Source organism: Bombina bombina, chromosome 7 (assembly GCF_027579735.1).
Source record: "Bombina bombina isolate aBomBom1 chromosome 7, aBomBom1.pri, whole genome shotgun sequence".
NCBI lineage: Eukaryota > Metazoa > Chordata > Amphibia > Anura > Bombinatoridae > Bombina > Bombina bombina.
In genome coordinates this window covers 270382957-270394969 of record NC_069505.1, presented here as the reverse complement: position 1 = coordinate 270394969, position 12013 = coordinate 270382957, and the positions used below count along the sequence as shown (strand labels likewise).

Here is a 12013-nt window from a genome sequence, read left to right as displayed (position 1 = left end):
TTCTTTTTCCCTGTCACACCCACTACCAATTGATTCGCTGTCTTCCCTTTAAATCAGGTGCTCACCTTGCACTCAGTGCTTAGTATTGTAGTTTCTACAAACGAATTGTCTCTATAAGCTGAAATTTGCCATTGAGGATTCTTTGTTATTAAAAACAACTACCTCTCTCACTGCCTAAAAGGACTTTCAACTTAAGGTGTTCATCTACTAGGAACGATATTTGTAAAATTCAGATATTACCAACAAACCGTTTCTCTCATTCACCTGCAGTCATAAATTTCCAGCAGCAGATTCACACAGGCTAATATCGCTGCAACCGCCTCCACGCTAAACTGACGTCACAGCCCAAACAGCTCCGGCGTTTGTAGTCAGCGTGTAACCGCACTGATTTCTCTGCAACTCCGCAGCATTTCTACAGCCTCAAAGGAAGAGAAGGTAGTAAATCTTTCTTACCGTATTTTTGAACCACTATTGACTGTTTCTCCTACTTTGTGTTCAGCCTTCAGTTAAAGGAAATTACTACATAATAGCGGTTCTGTCATTTAACAACTCACTTGACTTTAACTAATACAAGCATATATTAACCACGCTGCCAACTGTGTTACAACTACTTTTGATACATCTGCTGTTTGTGCATTCGCAACAATATTACTCACTTTTGCTTGTGGTAATGGACTAAGCTATTTTCTGATTATATCTCTTTATGGTATTTATCAGTTATTTCATATAATCAATATAACACCGTTACTATACCTGTATGAATTATTTCCTGAGCAACACCACAAGACTTTAAGAACTCTTTCCTTCAATAAAGAGTTTAGACAGTCTTGTGTTACAAACACTAAATTTGGCTTCAAACACTGCAGTTGTGTTCCACAAATTTGTTTAATCCTTATATCCTAGATACAGATTTACGAGCCTGTAACATAGTATTAATCACAGAGTCAGAGAAACCTCTTTGACTAAGAATCAAGCGTTCAATCTCCATACCTTCAAATTTAAGGATTTGAGATCCTGATGGAAAAAAAGGACCTTGTGACAAAAGGTCTGGTCTTAATGGAAGAGTCCACGGTTGGCAAGAGGCCATCTGGACAAGATCCGCATACCAAAACCTGTGAGGCCATGCTGGAGCCACCAGCAGAACAAATGAGCATTCCTTCAGAATCTTGGAGATTACTCTTGGAAGAACAACTAGAGGCAGAAAGATATAGGCAGGATGATACTTCCAAGGAAGTGACAATGCATCCACTGCTTCCGCCTGAGGATCCCTGGATCTGGACAGATACCTGGGAAGTTTCTTGTTTAGATGAGAAGCCATCAGATCTATTTCTGGAAGTCCCCACATTTGAACAATCTGAAGAAATACCTCTGGGTGAAGAGACCATTCGCCCGGATGTAACGTTTGGCGACTGAGATAATCCGCTTCTCAATTGTCTATACCTGGGATATGAACCGCAGAAATTAGACAGGAGCTGGATTCCGCCCATACCAGTATTCGAGATACTTCTTTCATAGCCAGAGGACTGTGAGTCCCTCCTTGATGATTGATATATGCCACAGTTGTGACATTGTCTGTCTGAAAACAAATGAATGATTCTGTCTTTAGAAGAGGCCATGACTGAAGAGCTCTGAAAATTGCACGGAGTTCCAAAATATTGATTGGTAATCTCACCTCCTGAGATTCCCAAACCCCTTGTGCTGTCAGAGAACCCCAAACAACTCCCCAACCTGTCAGACTTGCATCTGTTGAAATTACAGTCCAGGTCGGAAGAACAAAAGAAGCCCCCTGAACTAAACGATGGTGATCTGTCCACCACGTCAGAGAGTGTCGTACAATCGGTTTTAAAGATATCATTTGAGATATCTTTGTGTAATCCCTGCACCACTGGTTCAGCATACAGAGCTGAAGAGGTCGCATGTGAAAACGAGCAAAGGGGATCGCGTCCGATGCAGCAGTCATAAGACCTAGAATTTCCATGCATAAGGCTACCGAAGGGAATAATTGAGACTGAAGGTTTCGACAAGCTGAAATCAATTTTAGACGTCTCTTGTCTGTCAGAGACAGATTCATGGACACTGAATCTATCTGGAAATCTAAAAAGGTTACCCTTGTCTGAGGAATCAATGAACTTTTCGGTAAATTTATCCTCCAACCATGATCTCGAAGAAACAATACAAGTCGATTCATATGAGATTCTGCTAAATGTGAAGACTGAGCAAGTACCAAGATATCGTCCAAATAAGGAAATACCACAATACCCTGTTCTCTGATTACAGATAGTGGGGCACCGAGAACCTTTGTAAAAATCCTTGGAGCTGTTGCTAGGCCAAACGGCAGAGCCACAAACTGGTAATGCTTGTCTAGGAAAGAGAATCTCAGAAACTGAAAGTGATCTGGATGAATCGGAATATGCAGATATGCATCCTGTAAATCTATTGTGGACATATAATGCCCTTGCTGAACAAAAGGCAGGATAGTCCTTATAGTTACCATTTTGAATGTTGGTATCCTTACATAACGAATCAATATTTTTAAATCCAGAACTGGTCTGAAGGAATTCTCCTTCTTTGGTACAATGAAGAGATTTGAATAAAACCCCAGTCCCTGTTCCAGAACTGGAACTGGCATAATTACTCCAGCAAACTCTAGATCTGAAACACATTTCAGAAATGCTTGAGCCTTCGCTGGATTTACTGGGACACGGGAAAGAAAAAATCTTTTTGCAGGAGGCCTTATCTTGAAGCCAATTCTGTACCCTTCTGAAACAATGTTCTGAATCCAAAGATTGTGAATTGAATTGATCCAAATTTTTTTGAAAAATCGTAATCTGCCCCCTACCAGCTGGGCTGGAATGAGGGCCGCACCTTCATGTGGACTTTGGAGCTGGCTTTGGTTTTCTAAAAGGCTTGGATTTATTCCAGACTGGAGATGGTTTCCAAACTGATACCACTCCTGTGGGTGAAGGATCAGGCTTTTGTTCCTTATTGTGACGAAAGGAACAAAAACGATTATAAGACCTAAATTTACCTTTAGATTTTTTATCCTGTGGTAAAAAAGTTCCTTTCCCTCCAGTAACAGTTGAGATAATAGAATCCAACTGTGAACCAAATAATTTATTACCCTGGAAAGAAAGGGAAAGCAAAGTTGACTTAGAAGACATATCCACATTCCAAGTTTTAAGCCATAAAGCTCTTCTAGCTAAAATGGCTAGATACATATACCTGACATCAACCCTAATGATATCAAAGATGACATCACAAATAAAGTTATTAGCATGTTGAAGAAGATTAACAATGCTATGAGAATTATGATCTGTTACTTGTTGCGCTAAAGCTTCTAACCAAAAAGTTGAAGCTGCAGCAACATCCGCTAAAGATATAGCAGGTCTAAGAAGATTACCTGAACATAAGTAAGCTTTTCTTAGAAAGTATTCAATTTTCCTATCTAAAGGATCCTTAAAGGAAGTACTATCTGCCGTAGGAATAGTAGTACGTTTAGCAAGAGTAGAGATAGCCCCATCAACCTTAGGGATTTTGTCCCAAAACTCTAATCTGTCAGATGGCACAGGATATAATTGCTTAAAACGTTTAGAAGGAGTAAAAGAGTTACCCAAATTATTCCATTCCCTGGAGATTACTTCAGAAATAGCATCAGGGACAGGAAAAACTTTTGGAATAACTACAGGAGATTTAAAAACCTTATTTAAACGTTTAGATTTAGTATCAAGAGGACCAGAATCCTCTATTTCTAATGCAATTAAGACTTCTTTAAGTAAAGAACGAATAAATTCCATTTTGAATAAATATGAAGATTTATCAGCATCAACCTCTGAAACAGAATCCTCTGAACCAGAGGAATCATTATCAGAATCAGAACGATGATGTTCATTTAAAAATTCATCTGAAATATGAGAAGTTTTAAAAGACCTTTTACGTTTACTAGAAGGAGGAATAACAGACATAGCCTTCTTAATGGATTTAGAAACAAAATCTCTTATGTTAACAGGAACACTCTGAGTATTAGATGTTGAAGGAACAACAACAGGTAATGTAACATTACTAAAGGAAATATTATCTGCATTAACAAGTTTGTCATGACATTCATTACAAACAACAGCTGGAGGAACAGATACCACAAGTTTACAGCAAATACACTTAACTTTGGTAGACCCAGCACTAGGCAGCGATTTTCCAGAAGTATCTTCTGACTCAGGGTCAATCTGGGACATCTTGCAATATGTAATAGAAAAAACAACATATAAAGCAAAATTGATCAAATTCCTTAAATGACAGTTTCAGGAATGGGAAAAAATGCCAGTGAACAAGCTTCTAGCCACCAGAAGCAATAAACAATGAGACTTAAATAATGTGGAGACAATAGTGACGCCCATATTTTTTAGCGCCAAAAAAGACGCCCACATTATTTAGCGCCTAAATGCTTTTGGCGCCAAAAATGACGCCACATCCGGAACGCCGACACTTTTGGCGCAAAAAAACGTCAAAAATTACGCAACTTCCGGTGACACGTATGACGCCGGAAACAAAGAAAAAATTTTTGCGCCAAAAAAGTCCGCACCAAGAATGACGCAATAAAATGAAGCATTTTCAGCCCCCGCGAGCCTAACAGCCCACAGGGAAAAAGTCAAATTTTAAGGTAAGAAAAAAATTGATTTATTCATATGCATTATCCCAAATATGAAACTGACTGTCTGAAATAAGGAACGTTGAACATCCTGAATCAAGGCAAATAAATGTTTGAACACATATATTTAGAACTTTATATAAAAGTGCCCAACCATAGCTTAGAGTGTCACAGAAAATAAGACTTACTTACCCCAGGACACTCATCTACATGTAGTAGAAAGCCAAACCAGTACTGAAACGAGAATCAGTAGAGGTAATGGTATATATAAGAGTATATCGTCAATCTGAAAAGGGAGGTAAGAGATGAATCTCTACGACCGATAACAGAGAACCTATGAAATAGACCCCGTAGAAGGAGATTATTGAATTCAAATAGGCAATACTCTCTCCACATCCCTCTGACATTCACTGCACGCTGAGAGGAAAACCGGGCTCCAACCTGCTGCGGAGCGCATATCAACGTAGAATCTAGCACAAACTTACTTCACCACCTCCATAGGAGGCAAAGTTTGTAAAACTGATTTGTGGGTGTGGTGAGGGGTGTATTTGTAGGCATTTTGAGGTTTGGGAAACTTTGCCCCTCCTGGTAGGAATGTATATCCCATACGTCACTAGCTCATGGACTCTTGCTAATTACATGAAAGAAAGAAATAAATCTCATGAGCTGGAAACGTTTTTTCTTTTTTTAAATAAGATAGTCTGATGATTTTTGGATGTAGGGCGCCATCTAGAGTCTACTTCCAGGAGTTAAAAACGGAAATGAGACAAAACGTGTTTCACCAAGTTATTCCTGAAAAAAACGATTTATTAAAACCCAGTTATTTATTAGGTGCTGTCAAACCATCTGCAGCTGTAGCAACTGTAAAGCCACGTCTTTCACGTCAGATAGATGAAATTGAGGAAACATCACAAGAAGAAACCGGTACCTTAATGTTTTACATATAAAGTCATAATTTAGTAATGTTATTATATATATTATTTTTAATTTTGTTCAATTTGTCTTATAACAGCAGATTCAAAAGATGAAGTTGTAAAGGAAAAGAAGAAGGAATCCCAAATTATAGGTGTGAAATATTAACTTTACCTTTGTCTTTGCTGCAGTTATCGTTAAAGTGCCATAAAACAGTAGTCTGATCCACCCCCTTATCAGTGTTTAGCATCAGAATCACAGGCATTGTACTTCATAGCAGATTATTTGCTTTGCACGCAACGTTTTTGTGCGTTAGCAAAAAAATATTTACTTTCAACCAGTGGCGTATTTAGATTTTGTGCTGCCCTATGTCACTTTTAGCTGTTGTCCGCATCAATCCCACTTGCACTGGTCTGTAACTTAGCTCTGTGTTGTCTGCGTACCTCTCTGCTTTATGTGTCTGCATCAGATAACATCAGATGTGGATGCTGAAAAACAGCATGTCAGCTGATTCTCCTCCTATGGTCCTAACAGGAATACATGTGGTTTACGTAAGCGCTGTGTGCTAGTACGGTGCAGCCGTACGGGTGCTCAAAACTCCATACACTGTTCCAACAAAGTGCGATTTTAAAGAAAGGTGCAATAATACAAAACGGTGACAATCGCCTCAGTCAGTGTAATATCCTTTTTAAAATAGTCTTGGGGGCTTGAGGAGTGAAAGAGGGTGAAAGAGTGCCGACCCCCTAAAATCTGCCGCTCTAGGCACGGGCCTTGTTGGCCTAGGCCATAATCCGCCCCTGCTTTCAACTTGTAATACGCACGCTACCTAACGTGCACAAAGAGCAGAAGTCGAGTGGAGTAAGCATGCGAGTGGGAGCGGTAATTACCGCCCTACTCATAATCTATCCCTAAATAAATTAACCCCTTCACTGAAAAAAACATTATGCTTACCTGATAAATTTATTTCTCTTGTGGTGTATCCAGTCCACGGGTTCATCCATTACTTGTGGGATATTCTCCTTCCCAACAGGAAGCTGCAAGAGGACACCCACAGCAGAGCTGTCTATATAGCTCCTCCCCTAACTGCCACCCCCAGTCATTCGACCGAAGACAAGCAAGAAAAAAAGGAGAAACTATAGGGTGCAGTGGTGACTGTAGTTTAAAAATAAAAAAAACCACCTGCCTTAAAATGACAGGGCGGGCCGTGGACTGGATACACCACAAGAGAAATAAATTTTTCAGGTAAGCATAAATTTTGTTTTCTCTTGTAAAGGTGTATCCAGTCCACGGGTTCATTCATTACTTGTGGGATACCAATACCAAAGCTTTAGGACACGGATGAAGGGAGGGACAAGGCAGGAACTTAAACGGAAGGCACCACTGCCTGTAAGACCTTTCTCCCAAAAATAGCCTCCGAAGAAGCAAAAGTATAAAATTTATAGAATTTAGAAAAGGTATGAAGCGAAGACCAAGTCGCCGCCTTACAAATCTGTTCAACAGAGGCCTCATGTTTAAAAGCCCATGTGGAAGCTACTGCTCTAGTAGAATGAGCTGTAATTCTTTCAGGATGCTGCTGGCAAGCAGTTTATAAGCTAAGCGTATTATACTTCTTAGCCAAAAAGAAAGAGAAGTTGCCGAAGCCTTTTGGCCTCTCCTCTGTCCAGAGTAGACAACAAACAAAGCAGATGTTTGACGAAAATCCTTCGTAGCTTGTAAATAAAACTTTAAAGCACGAACCACATCAAGATTGTGTAATAGACGTTCCTTCTTTGAAGAAGGATTAGGACATAGTGAAGGAACAACAATCTCCTGATTGATATTCTTATTGTAAAGCAGATAACTCCGAAACTCTTCGAGCCGAGGAGATAGCTACTAAAAACAGAACTTTCCAAGATAAAAGCTTAATATCTATGGAATGCAAAGGTTCAAATGGAACCCCTTGAAGAACTTTAAGAACTAAATTTAAACTCCATGGCGGAGCAACAGGTTTAAACACAGGCTTGATTCTAACTAAAGCCTGACAAAACGCCTGAACGTCTGGAACCTCAGCCAGATGTTTGTGCAAAAGAATAGTCAGAGCAGAAATCTGTCCCTTTAAGGAACTAGCTGACAAACCCTTCTCCAATCCTTCTTGGAGAAAAGATAATATCCTAGGAATCCTGACCTTACACCATGAGTAACCCTTGGATTCACACCAATGAAGATATTTACACCATATCTTATGATAGATTTTCCTGGTGACAGGCTTTCGAGCCTGAATTAAGGTATCAATGACCGATTTGGAAAAACCACGCTTTGATAGAATCAAGCATTCAATCTCCAAGCAGTCAGATGTAGAGAAATTAGATTTGGATGTTTGAAGGGACCTTGAAGTAGAAGGTCCTGCCTTAGCGGCAGAGTCCATGGTGGAAAGGATGACATGTCCACCAGATCTGCATACCAAGTCCTGCGTGGCCACGCAGGGGCTATCAAGATCACCGAAGCTCTCTCCTACTTGATCTTGGCAATCAGACGAGGGAGCAGAGGAAACGGTGGAAACACATAAGCCAGGCTGAAGGACCAGGGCACTGCTAGAGCATCTATCAGAGCTGCCTTGGGAACCCTGGACCTGGACCCGTAACAAGGAAGCTTGGCATTCTGACGAGACGCCATGAGATCCAGTTCTGGTTTGCCCCAAAGTTGGATCAACTGGGCAAATACCTCCGGATGGAGCTCCCACTCCCCCGGATGAAAAGTCTGCCAACTTAGAAAATCCGCCTCCCAGTTCTCTACTCCTGGGATATGGATAGCTGAGAGATGGCAAGAGTGAACCTCTGCCCATAGAATTATCTTTGAAACCTCCAACATTGCCAGGGGGCTCCTTGTTCCCCCCTGATGGTTGATATAGGCTACAGTCGTGATGTTGTCCGACTGAAATCTGATGAACCTGACCGCAGCTAGCTGAGGCCAAGCCTGAAGAGCATTGAATATCGCTCTTAGTTCATGAATGTTTATCAGAAGGAGGGCCTCCTCCTGTGTCAACGAACCCTGAGCCTTCAGGGAGTTCCAGACTGCACCCCAGCCCAGAAGGCTGGCATCTGTCATTACTATAGTCCATTCTGGCCTGTGAAAATTTATTCCCTTGGACAGATGGACCCGAGATAGCCACCAGAGAAGAGAATCCCTGGTCTCTTGATCCAGATTTAGTAGAGGGGACAAATCTGTGTAATCCCCATTCCACTGATTGAGCATGCAAAGTTGCAGTGGTCTGAGATGTAGGCGGGCAAACGGAACTATGTCCATTGCTGCTACCATTAATCCGATTACCTCCATACACTGAGCCACTGACAAACGAGAAAGGGAATAAAGAGCACGGCAGGAAGTTAGAAGTTTTGACAACCTGACCTCTGTCAGATAAATCTTCATTTCTACTGAATCTATCAGAGTTCCTAGGAAGGAAACTCTTGTGAGAGGTGAGAGAGAACTCTTTCCTTCGTTCACCTTCTACCTGTGAGTGCCAGAACAATGTCCGTATGGGACCTGGCGATTTGAAAAGTTGACGCCTGTATCAGGATGTCGTCTAGGTAAGGGGCTACTGCTATATCCCGCGGTCTTAGAACCGCCAGAAGGGACCCTAGAACCTTCATAAAGATTCTTGGTGCCGTGGCTAACCCAAAGGGAAGAGCCACAAACTGGTAATGCCTGTCTAGGAAGGCGAACCTGAGAAACTGATGATGATCCCTGTGTATCGGAATATGTAGATAAGCATCCTTTAAATCCACGGTAGTCATATATTGACCCTCCTGGATCATAGGTAGGATGGTTCGAATAGTCTCCATCTTGAAGGATGGGACCCTGAGAAATGTGTTTAGGATCTTGAGATCCAAGATAGGTCTGAAAGTTCCCTCTTTCTTGGGAACTATAAACAGATTTGAATAGAAGCCCTGCCTCTGTTCCTCCTTTTGGAACTGGGTGGATTACTCCCATAACTAGTAGGTCTTGAACGCAATGTAAGAATGCCTCTCTCTTTATCTGGTTTGCAGATAATTGTGAGAGATGAAATCTCCCCTTTGGAGATGAAGCTTTGAAATCCAAAAGATATCCCTGGGAAACAATCTCCAGAGCCCAGGGATCCTGGACGTCTCTTGCCCAAGCCTGGGTGAAGAGAGAAAGTCTGCCCCCCACTAGATCCAGTCCCGGATCGGGGGCTACTCCTGAGGCAGCAGCAGGCTTTTTGGCCTGTTTCCCCTTTTTCCAAGCCTGGTTAGGTCTCCAGACTAGCTTGGACTGGGCAAAATTTCCCTCTTGTTTTGTAGAAGAGGAAGATGAAGCTGCGCCACTCTTGAAGTTTCGAAAGGAACGAAAATTAGTCTGTTTGGTCCTTAACTTGTTGGACCTATCCTGGGGAAGGGCATGGCCTTTTCCTCCAGTAATATCAGAAATGATCTCCTTCAGTCCAGGCCCAAATAGGGTCTGCCCTTTGAAGGGGATATTGAGAAGTTTAGACTTTGAAGTGACATCAGCTGACCAGGATTTAAGCCATAGCGCCCTACGTGCATGAATGGCAAAACCTGAATTTTTAGCCGTTAGCTTGGTTAAATGAAAAACGACGTCAGAAATAAATGAATTAGCTAACTTAAGAGCTTTAAGCCTGTCAAGGATATCATCCAACGGGGTCTCTACCTGTAAAGCCTCCTCCAGAGACTCGAACCAGAAAGCCGCTGCAGCAGTGACTGGGGCAATGCATGCAAGAGGCTGGAGAATAAAACCTTGTTGTATAAAGATTTTCTTAAGGAAACCCTCTAATTTCTTATTCATAGGATCTAGGAAAGCATCACTGTCCTCGACAGGAATAGTTGTACGCTTAGCTAGGGTAGAGACTGCTCCCTCCACCTTAGGGACCGTCTGCCACAAGTCCCGTGTAGCGGCATCTATAGGAAACATTTTCTTACAATCAGGAGGGGGAGAGAACGGCACACCTGGTCTATCCCATTCCTTAGTAATAATTTCTGAAAACTTCTTAGGGATTGGAAAAACATCAGTGTAAACAGGCACTGCAAAGTATTTGTCCATTTTACACAATTTCTCTAGGACTACAATGGTGTCACAGTCATCCAGAGTCGCTAAAACCTCCCTGAGCAACTCGCGGAGGTGTTCAAGCTTAAATTTAAATGCTGTCCTTTCAGAGCCAGACTGAAGTAACAGCTTCCCTGAATCAGAGAAGTCACCCACAGATAGAAGCTCTCCTGCTTCAACTTCTGCACATTGTGAGGGTATATCAGACATAGCTAGTAAAGCGTCAGAGAGCTCTGTACTTGTTCTAGCCCCAGAGCTGTCTCTCTTTCCTTGTAACCCTGGCAGTTTAGACAATACCTCAGTGAGGGTATGATTCATAACTGCTGCCATGTCTTGTAAAGTAAATGCATTGGACGCGCTAGATGTACTTGGCGTCCCTTGAGCGGGAGTCCCTTTTGTCAGTCTCAGAAACCTCAGGTGATAAATCTTTAAAAGCCATAATATGGTCTTTATAACTTATAGAAAGGTCAGTGCATTTGGTACACATTTGTAAGAGGGGGTTCCACAATGGCTTCTAAACATAATGAACAAGGAGTTTCCTCTATGTCAGACATGTTTAACATGTTTAACAGACTAGTAATTAGACCAGCAAGCTTGGAAAACACTTTAATAAATGTGAAAAAGGCAATAATAAAAAACGGTACTGTGCCTTTAAGAGAAAAAAACTACCACATAAACTGCAAAACAGTGAAAAAAAGTAGTAAACTCTACAAAATTTTTACTGTGTGTATAAGGGACTAAAGCAGCATTGCACCCACTTGCAAATGGATGATTAACCCCTCAGGCCCAAAAACGAATTAGAAAAACTTAAAATCTGTTAACAAACAGTCAAACACACAGCCACAGCCCTGCTGTGGCTCCTACCTGCCCTTAAAAACTATTTTTGCAGGAACAAAACCATCTATAGAGGTCCTATAAGCCAGAGGACTCCTTCAGGGAAGCTGGATGTCTCAGACTGAAAACGAAAATAGGCCCCTCCCACCATGCACTCAAAGTCAGAGGGCCTTAAAAAAGTACTCCTATGAGTAATCTAACAAGCCATGTGGAAATTAGGCCCCAAATAAAGATTTATCACCCTCAGAGAAAAAACGTTTTTATTTATAAATCATGCAAACGTTTTTACACTAAGTAATATAGGTTTTAACATGAATATTATCCCTTTTTGCAAGCATGGTCCCAGTTGTTGTTAAATCTCTGTATCAGGCTTACCTTAAATATACCAGGCACTGTCAGCATTTTCTAGACCTTATCATCGCTCTAGAAAAAAATATACTGAACATACCTTAAAGCAGGCAATCTGCAGACCGTCCCCCCAACTGAAGTTTTCTTTCCATACTCTTCAGTTATGTGTGAGAACAGCAATGGACCTTAGTTACAAACTGCTAAGATCATCAAACCTCCAGG

The 12013-nt window shown here is 41.4% G+C and overlaps 1 protein-coding gene across 1 annotated transcript in view; it reads left to right on the top strand.

Moving 5' to 3' along the window:
* LOC128666270 (uncharacterized) overlaps positions 1 to 12013 on the top strand; it is a 112530-nt gene that overhangs the window by 68482 nt on the left and 32035 nt on the right. Inside the window, exons 6-7 of the mRNA XM_053720748.1 lie at positions 5474 to 5566; positions 5655 to 5708. Of these exons, the coding sequence (XP_053576723.1) occupies positions 5474 to 5566; positions 5655 to 5708 (147 nt within the window). The remainder of the gene's footprint in view (positions 1 to 5473; positions 5567 to 5654; positions 5709 to 12013) is intronic.